Here is a 16,772-nt window from a genome sequence, read left to right as displayed (position 1 = left end):
ACTTTCAAATATATTCTCAGAAAATGATCTACGTTATTTGAGGTTTTTCCGTTGGTTTATCCACTGTATGAAAGTTTTTTAGGCCGCTCTCTAGATTTTGGTGAGTATAGGTTATTTACTCGCGATTCGTGTCTCGATTATTATTTCCGACGGAGTCAAATCTATAATTGCTCTGCTTTAAAACTTAAACAGGACATTTGAAATTAATAATATTAACTAAATATTAGTTAGGGAAAGTGAAACGAAGGTTTTGTTTAATGAGCCAAGGCTGGCCGCGAACCAAGCCGACATACAGCTTTTATTTAAAATATAATAAAGGGAATATTTTCGTATTTAAAATTTAACTACATAATTATGAATTGTGATTTATTTGATATAAATAATTGATCATTTATCAATATGAAGATACCAAATATTTGTTCTTAACAATGTAATATACCTAGGTACCATTTTTAGCCGCATAAATAATCAATGTTGGTACCATTCAAAATATAATATGTATTACCCGGTTAAATTAAAATCCATCCATCCGTCAGCATATATAAAACTTGCAGTAAGGCACAAACTAACATTGATTGGGACATCTTAATAAGTTACGTGTTATTAATATCTTGGTCCATGTTTCGAGCAAGTGTGATGAAAAAACTAGTGTACCTACGGCCTACGCTAATTTCTTGTTGTATAAGTTTGGAGTCACATTTCATTATAAAAGAATAAAAAATACAACTTATAAGACAAAACCAATAAAAGGTTTAAGAACGCCATTTGGAGACAGTACGGACTCCCAGTACTGCCACTAGATGGCGCTTTCGATTCCATATAGATCAAATATATAAACGTAGGTAGAAAATCTTACACTTGGCACTCGGGATTACGGTGGCGTGCTATGTACAATGATTTTCATCATCATTGATATAAAAAAGTATATGAAATGATAATATCTGTTTTAAGAGTAGTATTAGTAGTAGTACCCAGAGCGGTAAAATCAGTTTCTGAGGTTACCTGTCAATGTCATTTACTTGTCAAGTTGATTTTTTAAGACTTGAAGAGTCATCGTTTTGCATTTTGTATTTTGCGGTATTTTGTATTTAGCTTGTTGTTTGTTGAAAATACGTGTTTATTGTCCAAAAGATAACCGTACAAGTACATATTTAAAACATGGTAAGTCAATTTGTTACTAGTAGATTAAACTTCTTATTATGTTCAACAATAATACTAAAATATGCATTGTCACTAGTAGCATCAATGAAATACAGTTTTTTTTTTAGTTATAGATTACAAAATCCTGCTTTATCTATTATTTAATGGTTACGAAATCGATTTTTTTATACTTTGAGCTTCGTAAATTAATCTTTAGTAAGTAGGCTGATTTTAAAACCCATAACCTATAAATTGTCGTAACTTTGCCTGTTTTTACTCACTACAGAATATATACTAATTTGGTGGTAAGTAATCCTGCAGTCTAAGATGATAGCTGGCTAACCAGTTTGGAATATGGCAGTTATATTAAATCTGTACTCCTGATCGGTTTTTATGTCTTTGTTGGTAGAGTGGTCCTTACTTGCCGTTGAGTTTAACCTCTGAAAACTTACAAGTAAATAACGAAAAATTTATGTGAATGATGCATGTTATGGGACTAGACAGATTAAAAACAACATTTTTATTTGCCACTTTCAGTTCCGTAACCAGTATGACAGTGATGTTACTGTATGGAGTCCCCAAGGCCGTCTCCACCAAGTGGAATATGCTATGGAAGCTGTGAAGCTAGGTTCAGCAACTGTAGCCTTGAAAAGCAAGCAGTTTGCTGTGCTAATAGCTTTGAAGAGAGCTGTGAGTGAACTGTCTGCATACCAAAAGAAGATCATACCAATTGACGAGCACATTAGTATTTCTATATCTGGTTTAACGGCTGATGCTCGTATGTTGAGGTAATAATCATTTTTTTTTATCAACTTAGCTAATCTCTGAAGTTGAAACTCATACAAACTTCCTGGCAAAGATTTGGGTTGGATTCCCACAACTGGAAAATGCTAGCTTGAACAGGAATGTTTTTCAGTGTCTGGGTGTTTATATGTATTTTATAAGTATTTATATTTATTATTCATAAAAAAATATTCATCAGTCATCTTAGCACTAATAACACAAGCTACGCTTAATTTGGGGCTACATGGTGATGTGTGTATTGTTGTAGTATATTTATTTATTTATAAAGTTACAACAATAGAATGCCTTGCTAGTTTTTGCTTAACATCTAGTAGGTGTTGTTCAACAATGGATCACAAGATCCAGAATTTGATTTCTGAGTCGGCCAATAAGTTTAGATTAGGTTTTAAGGTATTTGATTTTTTTGTTCTCAGTGGCAGCTTTTAGTCTGGAAGTTATGCAGTCCGGGTGCTATACACAGAAACAGGCGATATAAATATTTAAAACCTACAATCAGACAGTGTACCAGCATGATGGGTGGGTGGGGATGGGTCTATACTTGAAAATCCTCTCTTGTTTATAGACGTTGTTGATGTTGATGTATCCATGTTTATTGTTGCACACACTGATTGCAGAAATTTACTCTTGTATTATAAACACGATCATATCAATTGCTTTAGGGTTGATGAGATATTGAGTGATATTGGCAAAAAAAAAAGATTCAGTATTCTGTATGAAATTGAAACCACAGATACACCATATATTTCTCAAAACTATTTCAAATTACTTTTTTGTTAAACTACATCCTATGACTAATATTTTTACAAATGTGATGAGTGAATGGTACATTTCTGTTTATTTATAGCCGTTTTATGCGTACGGAATGTTTAAACTATCGGTATGCTCATGATGCTCCAATGCCAGTTGGCAGGCTCATCGGAATGGTCGGCAACAAGATGCAGATATGTACACAGAGATATGATAAAAGGCCATTAGGTGTTGGGCTGTTGGTAGCTGGCTATGATGTAAGTATAATTAATTTAACATTTTTAAAATTTAATTAATCCTCACTGAATGCAAAGTAATAAGGGTGAAGTTCTTTGTGTTTGTGGGACTATACAACTAGTATCAATTCAATTGACTGACTGGTGCAACATATTACTGACCCACTTAGAATGAGTAAGGTTTATCGGTAGTCTACCTCACTGGCCAACTGTGGATCAGTAGATGTAACACGCCTATTACATATATTTTTATTAGTGTGCTGTTGACTTCTTGATTTAAATTGTTAAACTTTACTTAATTTATACGACATAGATGGGGGGAAGGTATGTCACATATAAGTATCTACATCATTTGTTTACCTTTTCTTAACAAAAGTAAAACCAAGTGGGTAGTTTAATTATTACATGTATACAGACGGTTAAGTTTTGCTACCTAGCTCAATAAACGTGTTACTATCAAATATCGTATTATTTATACATAATACGAACATTACGGAAAACTCCCAAGCATGCAAGTTACCTGACGATGCTTTTCTTACGCTACTAATATATTAAATATTATTATTTCAGGACCAAGGACCCCATATCTACCAGACATGCCCATCGGCTAACTTTTTCGATTGCCGAGCTATGGCGATCGGCGCTCGCTCTCAATCGGCTCGGACCTATCTAGAGAAACACTTGAACACATTCATGGATTGTGATTTGAATGACCTTGTGGCTCATGGTCTGAGAGCTTTGAGAGATACTCTGCCTAACGAAGTTGATCTGAACACAAAGGTAATTTTAAAAATCATTTTACTCACATCTTTGGGTGGCTGGAATGCTCATCTCTTATAGAGAGAGATAAGCATTTGTAGCATCATCATCATATCAACCCATTGCCAGCCCAGTGTGGATTGGTGGAACATTTGTATATTAGGGTGATCCAAAAAAAATATTACGTTCACATTCATTTTATTAATAAGTTTGCTTAAAAAATTGCTTATCTATTTACATTAAATATTTATGATTGGAGTGATTTTTTATAAAAATTTGGAAAACGTTGTTGATGACACACACAAACAACCCGCAATATATACTGCAACTGTTCTTCATCTTAAGTTAGGCAGCAGTTATATTCTTTATTTATTTGATTAATTAAAAAAAAATTATTGGTCAACATTTATCTTCTGATAAGTATCGGAAGTGTAATAAAGAAGTCTAATTTATGTTTGACAAAAAATTTTATTCTTATTTTGACACTGAAACCAATAGTTTTGGTGTAATTTATAAAAAACGATCAAATGTTTGAAAAATTAAACTTTCTTGAATAACTTTTGAACGCGTGGACAAATAAAAAAAATGTTATCAGACCTTGAAGATTGAAACAGGTACGGTAAAAAAATCAGAAGAAGCATAAAAATATTTACATTCATTATTCTTTTGGGAATTAAAAAAATGCGATGAGAATAATCTTTATATTAAGGGCTCATCTTTTCACACCCAAAAATTTTTTTACACCCAAAAGAAACTTTTGAGAATGATTGGAAAAAAAAAAATTTTTTTTTTTTTTGGATCACCCTATTGTGTAGCCTCATATATAAGTGTTTGTGGTCATAGTTTATGGTACTTCGTCCCATTACTGGTCAACTACAGGGCACAGGTCTTATGCAATGAGAAGGGTTTAGGCTGTCCACCACGCTGGTGAAGTGCAGTTTGGTGGACTTCACACGCCTTTGAGAACACTACGGAGAACTCTCAGGCATGCAGGTTTACTCACGATGTTTTCCATCCCAGTTAAAGCAAGTGATATTTAATTGAGTAAAACACATACCCACCTAACTTAAAAAAATTAGAGGTGCGTGCCGGTATTCGAACGCGGCCTCCCTGAAAGTGAAGCCGAAGTTTTAACAAAGCCATCACCGCTTACATAATAAATATGTTTTTTTACATAAGAAAATATGAATAAATATTTCTTTATTCAAAAGGCTCCGGAACTACTGGACCGACTTTAACCATTTAGCAATAGAAATCGAAATTATTATATCTTTAATATTGTATTTATCCCTAGAAGCCGCGTGAAATAACTTACTCTCTCTAACTAATCCTTAAACTCTTAGGTCGGATGTATCGGTTGACGGCCGATTGGCGCAGTTTGCAGCGACCCTGCTTTCTGACCCTGCATGTCCAAGGCCGTGGGTTCGATTCCCAGAGCTGGAAAATGTTTGTGTGATGTGCATGAATGTTTTTCAGTGTCTGGGTGTTTATATGTATGTTCTAAGTATTTATGTATATTATTCATAAAAATATTCATCAGTTATCTTAGTACTCATATCACAAGCTACGCTTACTTTGGGGCTAGATGGCGATGTGTGCGTTGTCGTAATATATTTATTAATTTATTGGTTGGAACAGTAGTAAATAAAAAAATGGAAAAGCGAAAAGCACTAGAGCGTAAAAATCTGACTTTCCGCACGACTTTAAAAAGTAACACTGTTCAGCAACCATATTAAATCATATATAACCCTCTTTTACAGAATGTCTCCATCTCAGTGGTCGGGCCGAAGACACCACTCCGTATATGTGAAGAGGCTGAGTTAACACGTTACCTCGCCTTGGTTGAGGGTGAAGAGAGACGCGGGGGTGGTGCGAGTGCCACGGGGGACGCCGGCCCAGCTCCTGAAGCGGGGGACGAAAGAGAACCCCAGCCCCAGGTGAGTTCAAATTCAATATTCAAAAATTCATTTTTTATGTAGGCCTATCACAGTCACTTATAAAGCATTGATACATTGATGTTAACATTATTGTGAGTTGACGGTGATGACGACGTTCGCTAACTTAAACCTACAGCTACGAAGGTTCCAAACGCGCCCTGGTCTAACACAACTAACTTAGCCGGGTTTTATTTTGTTATCACCATCTCACATTCATTTTAGCTTAGAATAAACACTGCCAAGAAAGAAGAGTTGACCCTTTACCTCACCTTGGTGTATGGTTATGAACTCCATTTTTTTATAATAAATGAAAAGAACACAATAAAACGAGATTTTCTTCGTGTGTGTTTTATTTTCAATAACAGAAAATCAACTTAACATTTTAAAGTAGCAAAAATGTTTTTATTTATTTATTTAATGGACAATCAACAGGTTACAACAACTCTTATAAAACTAAACAAAAAATTAAAAAGACATATAAATGTAATATCGTAGACCCACAAAGACTGCCACAACTTGCGAATACAAAACTATATTGTCAGTTAGAAGGAGAAAAAACGATTAAGAGAGACATGAGAGTACTTATAAGCTGTAAGATCCATCAGGCTTCGACATAAACTTGAAGAATCTAGCACCGCGAACAAAAACATACATTTAGAATAAATTAAAAAAAACAAATACTTTAATCTTAATATATATTTTGTCTATAATTAATTGACAGTCACAATTATCTGTCAACTCCAAAAGATTCTAACAGATGTCGATACTTTTCGACTGGATTGAGTAAGTAATTAATAGATGGCACTGCTATGGTAAACCGACAAACGTGTCATATAAGCTAGCTATTTTTTATTATATTATATATATTACTAACGCAAACGAAGAAACGCAGACGAAGTCGCGGGAAACAGCTAGTTATATATAAAATAATATTAAAAATGTTGACAATATATACTATAGAACAAAACTAGCTAAACTAACACAAGAAAGAGCAAAGGAAAAAATAACTAAGTTTAAAAAGTACCACAGTATTGCGATAGGAAGTGGTCCATACAATGTTGTCGTGTTGTTTTACTTATCTTATAATGTTGTTTACATTATAAGATAAGTTAGCGAAAGTAAGAAAATAGACTGTAGAAGCATTAGGTTTATCCTAGTTTGTTTAAATGTGTTAAAAAAATACTAATTTTGACTTTTTAATAGGAACCCTTTTTATTAAAATAAAAATATTCGGATACATTTAAAATGGCGTTGTAGGCTGCGAATATAGAACTGCCGGAGTTAATTCTCCATAATCTTCAGTTTCCTCGTTAATGTCGGCCAAGGTGGTCATTTTTCCGGGATCGCGTCTTATAATCGCCATGGGTAAATCCTCGAGACCCGAAACGTACGCCCACTTCTCATAAAGTAGCATCGCCAATGTTTTTGTATCATTGACGGGTAACTGGTTGATTTTCATTGTCTGGAACCTTTCCTCGACAGAGGACCTCACAACACGCTGGGCGTTCTTCTCGTCGAAGGATTCGTTCCGGTTCTTTGCGTCCAAAGCCAAACTTAAGAACGTGGACCACCTCGGTATATAGTAGTAATGAAAGATTTCCGCCCATTGTTTACACGCGTAATCTGTGATTTCGCCATTTGGTCCCCAAAGCGTTATCTGGTTGCGAGCGTTCATTTCGTACAGATACAAATCCTCCGATCTAGTTCCTGACATTTCTCTGATACTTTGTAGCCAGTTATTTATCGTGAAATCTGTATTCGTACCCAATATATTCTCCATGTCTGTCATAGCATCGAGGAAACGATTTATGGTAAAGTTAAATATGAAACTGTTTGATGAACGATCGCTTAGTAAATTCATATACAGTTGCTCGGCTCTGTACTGTAACGCTTGCCTTGTTACGTCCACGAGATCGTGCTGGAAACCAGGGGAATCGCATGCGTTGTCTTCAACAAAAACGAGAGTTCTTAAAGCTTTAAATAGATCGCTACTATTATACCAAGCCCAAGGTTGTATTTTGAAACTCGGCCGACGTGTTACGACGTATTTACCCCTTATTCTGTTGAGGCCATCGAAGTTATAAACACTTTTCAGTAAATATCTCCATGCGCGAGCTGTATTGTTGCACCCATATCGTCTTTCCGCATAGTCGCCCACCCATTCGTTCAAATCTTTAACTGGGTCCCGCCGCCACGAAGATTCCAGCATAAGATCATAAACTACATAGTTCTGATTTATTCCCTCGGGCGTCAATCCTGTACCGATCATCGTACTGTTCACCTTTGATCTCGCTTCGTAAACATCCTTGTTTATGGTTTGCATGCTTCCAAACATACCTAACGTGCCGCCGAAATTGTGCAGCATGCACCAAATAAAGGGTTGACCATAATACATCTGATACAAGTTGTACTGTGGCCATTGTTCAGACTGTAAATCCAAAACAAGCATCCGACCGTTGGGCACGGACGTCAAAAACGTTTGTACTCTGTTTAATGGCCACAATAGAGGATTGTGAACGAACATCCAGTTCTGAACGAGCCACACGGCATTTGGGTCGACTTCTGTCAATGTGGAAAATATAGATTTCGCAGTTTCTTGCACCAACCATGTTGACCACGCTTGGACTTTGATTTCATTGAAAGGATCCGCTGTATAAATGTGACTCGTGCCGGTTTCTCCTGTGATTTCTGTCATAAACATTCTTCCGATCGTTTTAAAAAGCGGCTCTTTAGGATCAACGAATAAGTTACAGCAGTAGTCGCTATTAAATTTGTTCCACGTTTCTACTTTGTGGAAAGTTGTGTTTGGGTATATTCTCTCGAACGCTTTCGGTACGTGACCGTTGAACGCTGGGAAAACGGGCACCATACCGAGTCGGAACATGTAGTCGACTACTAGATCTTGATTCTTTTTTTGCTGGTCATGCCACGCTTTAGACAGTGGACCACCCCAGCCGTGCATGTTGCCCATCCGGAGCCAAGCGAGGAAACCAGGGCCTGTGAAGTGGTCGTTGATTTCATCTCGCGACATGCCTAGTTGGGTATAAATTTTCTCCCACGCAGATTCCTGTGCGACTGGGGCGAGTGCCAGATTTATCCCGTTCAGCGCCATCCACTGGACGTGTTCTTCCCATTTGGGCTCGTTCCACCAAACGAAACTGTAAGATGCTGTGCAAACGTTTTGGTAGTATCGAAACCTGTCGTTTGCTATCACAGTTTCATCCACCTCGGGCAGTGGGTTGGGTATTGAAACCCTCTGAACTTGCCATGCGATTTGACTCTTGCAATATTTTTTGAGGTAGTAGTTGAAACCCCATACCGCTGCCACACCTGTACTCGCTCGTATTTGCAGCGTCCCATCGATAGTGCGTAGAGAGAACACGTCTTTGTGAGCGTGAAACATAACCGGATTGACGACGATTCTCACTTGTTCAATGTACTTACTAATAATACTATAAGCGGCATCTTCTTGCACCTTCGGCGATGTCTTCGTTTGTAATTTAACTGGATCTAAAAACTCGAGGTTAAGCGATACCGCGTTCGCAAATACATTGTATAGCAGTAGACCGGTAAAGAATATGCTCATCGTATGATGTTTCCGATTGCTTAGTCGACGTTTGAATGATAGTCGGATTCCTCGCCGGCAATAAGGTTGACCGTTGACCTCACGATAAACGATTATTAGTTAGGGTTGCCTCTTTCGCATTTATGTTTTAATTTATTAGGAATTTTAAAAAGATTGAATTATCTGTTTGTAAATTCAGAACCTTCTGCATTTTTATGTCCCTAACTTTCAAAAGCATGGGACCTTAATACAGTATAAAAAGCCATTTTATATAAGTAAAATTTCCAACTATAAAGTAGCCTTTGTTTCAAACCTGCCTGTTAAAGTCCCGTCATAATCGGTTCAGTTGAATTGGAGAGTATCCGGACAGGTAGACAGACAAATATGTATATATATATTTGAAACATTTTAATTGTACATAAAAAAAAAAGTTATAAGAGTGATATAATAAACCCAGTAGCGCAAGATGATACTTTTTGGTGGTCTTATCGCTTAGCGATCTTTATCAGGCGACCAAAGGCGTAATGAAAAAAATAAAAAAAAAACTTTAAGCAAGGAAAACATCGTGAGGAAACTTACATGCCTTAGAGTTCTCCATGATGTTCTCAAGGCGTATGGAGTTCACTAATCCTCGTAGGAGAACAGGGCATCCTGTAGCGGTCCGGTAATGGGTTGTTAGGATGATGATGATGAATGAATGAATGAATGAATGAATGAATGAATGAATGAATACACTTTTATTGTACATCAATGAAAAAAACGTAGTTACAAAGATATAAATACATATAAAGAGAGTACAAATTGGTTGCCTTATCGCTACATAGCGATTTCTTCCAGGCAACCAATGGCGTAAAAGGAAAAAAAAAACATGGGAAAGAGGTAGGTGGTGCAATAAATAAGATTAAAAATTATACAAATATATAAATATAACTATAATATATATATATATATAAATATTTTACATATAAATACAAATAAAATATATAACATATAACATCCTCAATTTATATGAAATACATAAATAAACGATGATGATGATGATGACACGAGCTAATGGGGGGGGGGGCATAATTTACTCCTGTTGCGCATGCCTGCTCAACAAGTGAAATTGCAATTTTAAACTTTAAGTCGAACAAAAAAAATAACCTATTAGAGGCAGCCCTATTATATCGGAGTATAAGAAATGATGACGTGAATGTGTTATGTAGAGCATTGTCTTATGTACCTTCTTAGTAAGCATTGCATTCAACATTATTTATCAGTTCAACTTAAATTAGCAGTGCAATAACTATATACTAAAAGTACACTATTAAATATGACGTGATTTCGACCTAGTTTGTTATAATAATTGACTAGCTGTGATTTGTCCGCGTGCAAATTGCTATGCCAACAATAAACATCCATACAAACTTATATTTCCTATACCAAACCATTGAGCTGACATGGAAAAAATAAGAGCCAAATATTGCAATCGAAGTTTATTTTCGACAAGGTGATACGAGAAGATGTTGTGATACAAAAACCACTATATCTTTACGTTTATTAATAACGTTTACAGTTTTATTGATATCCAAAATTAGAGTTTAATGTTACAAACACTTAATAGACAATTAAAGCAGTACCTACAACAAAAATAAATAATTAACAGATAAAATACAGATTTTTCGGCTGTTCCTATAGATATTTCTTTTTTTTCCCTTCTTGACCCACCCCTTGACAATAGGCATACATAACAAAGAATCATATCATATTGATTGATGTATGTAGATAGGTACCTACACTCATTTTAGTGTTAATAAATATTTCGTTTTGATGTTTTTTATAGAACAATATTATATTACAAATGTAACATTAAAACTTAAATGCTGATGCTGACTGCATTAGATCTAGCGGTGATATCCTAGTTGTTAGGACATCGAGCTTGCTTTCGGAGGGACCGAGTTCCATCTCCGGTACGCACCTCTAAATTTTGTGTTATGTGCATCATCATCATATCAACCCATTGCCGGCAAACTACAGGGCACGGGTCTCCTTCCACAATGAGAAGGGGTTAAGGCCGCAGTCCACCACGCTGGCCCAGTGCAGATTGGTGGACTCCAGACACCTGTGAGAACATTATGGTGAAATCTCAGGAATGCAGGTTTCCTCAAGATGTTTTCCTTCACCGTTGAAGCAAGCGATATTTTAATTGCGGAAAATTGGAGTTATGTGCGTTTTAAGCATATCACCTGTTTATATCAAGGAAAAGAGCATGAAGGAAACTGTATCTCGTTAGAGGTGTTTGACTCAGTGATATAAAAGGACATATGTGCGTTTGTAACCGGTTTCAGAAAATTATCGTTTATTCTTTTTTATCACGTTTCAAATGCAGATTGAAATTAAAAAAAAATATATATATAAAGTATAGAAACTTAAATAAAAAAAAAAAAAGCAAAAAGTAAATTTGACCCCGACGTGATTTGAACACGCAACCTTCTGATCTGGAGTCAGACGCGCTACCGTTGCGCCACGGAGTCGATATACGCTGAGGCGAAAATGTGAACCGTTTTATAATATGCACCTACTGCCATAACAAATCCTCATTATATATATATATATATATATATATGTAGTAGATAATTAGCTAATCAATAATTAAAGAATTCAATTCTAAAATATACTAAGTTATGTTTTTAAACGATTTCTTATTTTTGTTCATTTGTTGTTTACGGCAAAACACGGTTCACTTATTTGCTGGTTTGAATCTTAATTATTTATTATCATCGCTTTTTATGACATTCACTAAACATGAACTAAAGTGTTGTCAATATTTTATAATTTATATTTCATTTTGCAATTTTTTTTTTTAATTTCTAGAAAAGAAGTCTTCAATAGTATTGGTGTAACATGCATAACACATTTCGATGCGATAAAACCTATTATGAAACAACATTGTATTTTAAAATGAATCCAATTTTCTTACTAGACGTCTAGATACGTTTTTGGTTCTATTTGGTGCGGGTTGGAAACTGGAAATAAAATACTGTAATATGACGTCAAGAGTGTAAGTCATCGTTGGCCACCATTTCGGCCAATCAGGGAGCTGAAAATTAAAAAGTCAAGTTCACAGTAACCCAATTGTAGGCGATTGGAATTCAAACTAAATTTTTGTGTCCTTCGCGCGATAATTTTCAACTTATTTATTTGCATTTTAAAGCATGGGGGTCAACAAAAGCAATTACGTAACTCCATGTAATCCTTTATCCGATCCGGGAATCGAATCCAGGACTACTACTAACTACTAGACCAACAAGGCAGTTTAAATAAGAAGCGCTGATAGCGTAGTGGTTACGGCTTCTGCCTTCCTATTGGGGGTACCGAGTTCGATTAATGTGTTAATTTTTTATTTTAAGTAATTAAAATATCAATTGATTTAACGGTGAAGGAAACCATCGCAAGGAAACCGGCACGTTTGAGAGTTCTCCATAACGTTCTCAAAGGTGTGTGAAGTCTAACAATCTGCACTTAGCCAGCGACGGTCTTAGCTCTTCTTATTATGAGAGCACAGAATAAAGAACGAACATAACCCGAATTCAGCAATTATTGTATCCAGTGCATTGTGTCTAATAACAAAAAACGCCTCGCGCACGTCTCGCTTCACGTTGCGTGACATCCATTCGCGGGGGTCATGCTAATCTTCTCTGTATCGTTCCAATTTTAGTATATGTACCTTTTGCCGAAGCAAGTACACATCACACCCGCGTAATGTTGCCAGCTCACAAACTTTGTCCTATTTTATGGTATACGCTTAGAACAATTACTAAAAACTGCTAAATGGCATGAAGTTACAGACCGCCTGTTTTTCAAAATTCAAAATTTATTTATTTCAAATAGGCCTAATGAATAAGAACTTTTGAAACGTCAAGTCAGTCTGTTTGTAAAAACTCTACCACCGGTTCGGTAGGCGATTTTTATGCTACAATATTAGTCGTGTGTCATTCTATAGGTACTCGTATATATTATTTATCAGTATCTATATAATATTATATTGTAAGTTTATTATGTGTATAAAGTGTGCCGCCTAGCTGCTTAGCCTCGCGAGAGAAAAGAAAAATTATCAAAAACTGAAGGCCAGACTTCACTAGGGGGCATTCATAAAAAACGTGAGATGTTTAAGGGGGGGAGGGGGTCGAGACAAATCTCATCTAATCTTACGTTGGAGAGAGGGGGGTCTCGGCAAATATCACGCAATTTTTTTCCCAGAAAAAAAAAATATATATACTATTTTGATCCATTGGTCCATTAGTCTTTTTACAATAACAATCCAACGCGGTAACGTAAGAAACCCACATTTTGAAAAATTTCACGTGAGCTTGGGTTATGGGGGAGGGGGTTGAATAAAATCTCACGACATCTCACCAGGGGGGAGAGTGACAGAAAATTAAAAAAAACACCTCACGTAATTTATGGACGCTCCCCTAATTGGAGAGGCACCTAAAGAAGATATATATATGTATATATTATATTATAAACTTTATATATGTATATATTATATTATAAACTTTTTGTTAAATTTTTATTTATAATTTTTCTATATGTTTATGTGGTGTACAATAAAAGTGTATTCTTTCATTCATTCGTGTACACGGTTTCCGTATGTCTCCTCGTTCGCTGTAGTGGGCCGTTAAAAGGCTGTTGATGATGACGATGATGATGATACGAATATACTATAACTATAAAGTATCTCTTTAATTATAAATTTCTTGTTCCAGGTTGCTATGGACACGGAGTAGACAAGGATCGCTTGCAGGAAAACGTACGAAAACCAAGTAAAGACACCGAAGGACAACTTATCACACAAGTGACACAGATTGTTGTGTGTGTTGAAAGTGCGTCTGTACGTTTTGTAAATTCCATTCTACCCTCCCTTTTATACTTTCTCAAAGGTATGCCTTGGCCAGTGCTTAGGTTTACATAAATCGTTTTACTGTTTGGAATAACTCTTTTTATTAACTACTGTTTGTACCCTACAACGCTTCGCTGTGGCACATTTTTATGGAATGGTTGAGAAATGAGAAACAAAACAAATAATACATTACATAAAAGTTTAATTTTGCAATATTTGAGGATATACAATATTTTTTTTGTTTTTCTACTGTCTGCGTAGATATAAAGACTGGCAGATATGTGACTGATGCAAAAAATAGATAAAAACAATCCTTGATGCGGATTATATATCATGCTAAAATATCAGCTCGATCGGTGCAGAACTTTTGAAGCGTACACAAACCAACATAACATTTTTATATATATAGACTAGATGTTCCCTCAGATCAATAGGCCCTGGGTTCCATTCCCGAATTGCATCAAGAATTTAATTAAAAATTCTCAGTATCAGTGTACAGTTTGCAAATTGGCAGTGTCAACCCAGCGCTCCCAAGAGCAGGTTTAGTCATCGGTCACGGTTATCACTAACATATTGTGATAATTATCGTTAGCCCACCAACCCACGTGGAGACCAACCAACCAACATGCTGCGTGGTGAGTCTGTACCCTAAAACCATATCAACTATGACGGTGGAGGCCATTGCGATGTTATTAGGCAAATGAAACTTACTGTGCATTGGAGTTCTGCCAAAATGATTTTATTAGCTTACTTTGATAATTAATAGAAAAATAGGGTTTTCTTTTTGAAACAGTTACATTAACGAATATCTAATTATGGTAATATCTGTAAGGTAATAAAATTAATTTCAAATCCAAAATGATTATTAGAAAAATGGTAATTTAAATGACGAATAAAACATGTTAATAAAAATAAGGTTCCAATAATAACATGAAGTCCATGGAATCCTGTTGCTATAAAAAATGTTGATCCATAAATTCTATCTGCAATAGTAAAAGGAGCTTCTATATTTTCATAGTCTTGAAGTATAGTAAAATAAATTCCTAGTTAGTATTTTGGTAATATCAGTTTTGGCGACCTCCCTGGCGCAGCGGTGAGCACTGTGAATTTAAGTAGGAAGCCCCGGGTTCGATCCTGGCAGAGGCAATTTTGGAGTTTATAATTTCAGCTTTTTCTCTGGTCTGGTCTGGTGGAAGGCTTTGGCCGTGGCTAGTAACCACCCTACCGACAAAGACGTGCCGCTAAGCGATTTAGTGTTTCGGTGCGATGTCGCGTAGAAACCGTTTAGGGAAATGACTACCATACTCCCTAACAGGTTAGCCCGCAACCATTTTAGACTGCATCATCACTTATCACCAGGTGAGATTGCAGTTGAGGGCTAACTTGTAGTGGAATAAAAAAAAGAGAAAAACGAAAGTAAATATTGGCATAGCATAATAATCTCTTGTATTGTAGAGTTCTGCTTGATCAGTAAAGTAATGTTTCGGTATCATTTTAAATATCGTTCAAAACTCTTCGATATTGCTCGGTACTATTTCTATAGTAATGTTAAAATCTATGCACTGGCCAAGGCTTCTTTGAATTGAAAAATTAAAGGCTTATATTATAACTTTTTGTTTTTATTCATTATTTCTTCTCAAATAAAACACATGTGTATTCAAAATCGTTGTATATTTAATTCTTATTTACATCTAATACAATATAATAATCAAAAATATTACATTTAACAGTTTTATACTTTTTCGTTATCTTTATGAGATTACATTACTCAGATTGCCTCAAGACCCGAAGGACGCAAACGCACAACGTTGCGTCAAAAAATAAGTTTAAACCGGCTGAATTTTAGGACCTAACTATTAGTATTGTCTTTGAATAAACGTCGGAATACTTATGGAATGTTTTGTCGCCCTTCCACTGTTAAACGACAGGGCTGGAAAACACTGCATATGTATTCCAACGTTATGCAACGATTTTTTGTTAGGTCATAACAGTTTTTTGATAGCCAAGTAGTGGCAAGGGGCTCAGGGCTTCGGATTTTCATTCGGAGGACCGAGTTCGACCCCCGGCACGCACCTCTGACTTTTCGGAGCTATGTGCGTTTTTAATTTAAGTAATATTATTTACTTTAACTGCGAAGGAAAACATCGTAAGGAAATCTGAACGCCTTGGAGTTATTCATAACGTTCTCAAAGGCCGGTGAACTCTACCGATGCGCTCTTGGCCAGGCTGGTGGACTACGGCCTGTGACGTTCTCATTCTGAGAGGAGAGAGGAGACTCGAAGTAAGCGTTGCTTGTGTTATGGGAACTAAGATGACTGATGAATATTTTTATGAATAATCCCTATCCCTACTAATATTATAAATGTCAATGTAAGTTTGTTTGTTACGCTTTCACGCAAAAACTACTTAACCGATCCTCATGAAACTTTGTACACACATTCTTGGAAGTGTTAGAAGTAATATAGGATACTTTTTATCCCGACATTAAGCTCGGTTCCTTTGGGAAAGGGGATGAGTGTTTGACGATTTTACACCATAACTCCGACAAATAATTATTTTTGTTCTATAGAGATTTTGCCCAAACTGTGGTTGGAGATAGAGGACAGAACTCCTCAGCGGACAGCAGCAAACCCCTCATTTAAGGCTTAGTGATACTGAATACTTACATTTTTTTTTAGAATTACAAATAAATTTAATGC

At 35.9% G+C, this 16,772-nt stretch overlaps 2 protein-coding genes, 1 non-coding gene and 1 pseudogene across 3 annotated transcripts; 1 reads left to right on the top strand and 3 right to left on the bottom strand.

Annotated features, from left to right (window-relative positions):
* The first annotated feature begins 1,022 nt into the window (after nt 1-1,022).
* Nucleotides 1,023-14,277, top strand: LOC120624958 (proteasome subunit alpha type-1). The gene is made up of 6 exons (XM_039891801.1): nt 1,023-1,161; nt 1,678-1,928; nt 2,789-2,948; nt 3,498-3,707; nt 5,447-5,623; nt 13,940-14,277. The coding sequence occupies exons 1-6, from the start codon at nt 1,159-1,161 to the stop codon at nt 13,958-13,960; spliced, it is 822 nt and encodes a 273-aa protein (XP_039747735.1). The 5' UTR covers nt 1,023-1,158; the 3' UTR covers nt 13,961-14,277.
* On the bottom strand, nt 6,807-9,249 carry LOC120624956 (alpha-N-acetylglucosaminidase). The gene has a single exon (XM_039891800.1). It carries the CDS (start codon nt 9,207-9,209, stop codon nt 6,864-6,866), a length of 2,346 nt encoding a protein of 781 aa, XP_039747734.1. The 5' UTR covers nt 9,210-9,249; the 3' UTR covers nt 6,807-6,863.
* Nucleotides 11,633-11,704, bottom strand: Trnaw-cca. Its single transcript has one exon. It is a non-coding gene; the product is annotated as a tRNA-Trp (tRNA).
* Nucleotides 12,800-12,916, bottom strand: LOC120625481 (annotated as a pseudogene).
* Nucleotides 14,278-16,772: the final 2,495 nt, after the last annotated feature.

The sequence above is a fragment of the Pararge aegeria genome, chromosome 7, assembly GCF_905163445.1.
Source record: "Pararge aegeria chromosome 7, ilParAegt1.1, whole genome shotgun sequence".
Taxonomy (NCBI): domain Eukaryota; kingdom Metazoa; phylum Arthropoda; class Insecta; order Lepidoptera; family Nymphalidae; genus Pararge; species Pararge aegeria.
The sequence above is the reverse complement of the archived record's forward strand: the minus strand, read 5'-3'. Positions and strand labels throughout refer to the sequence as shown.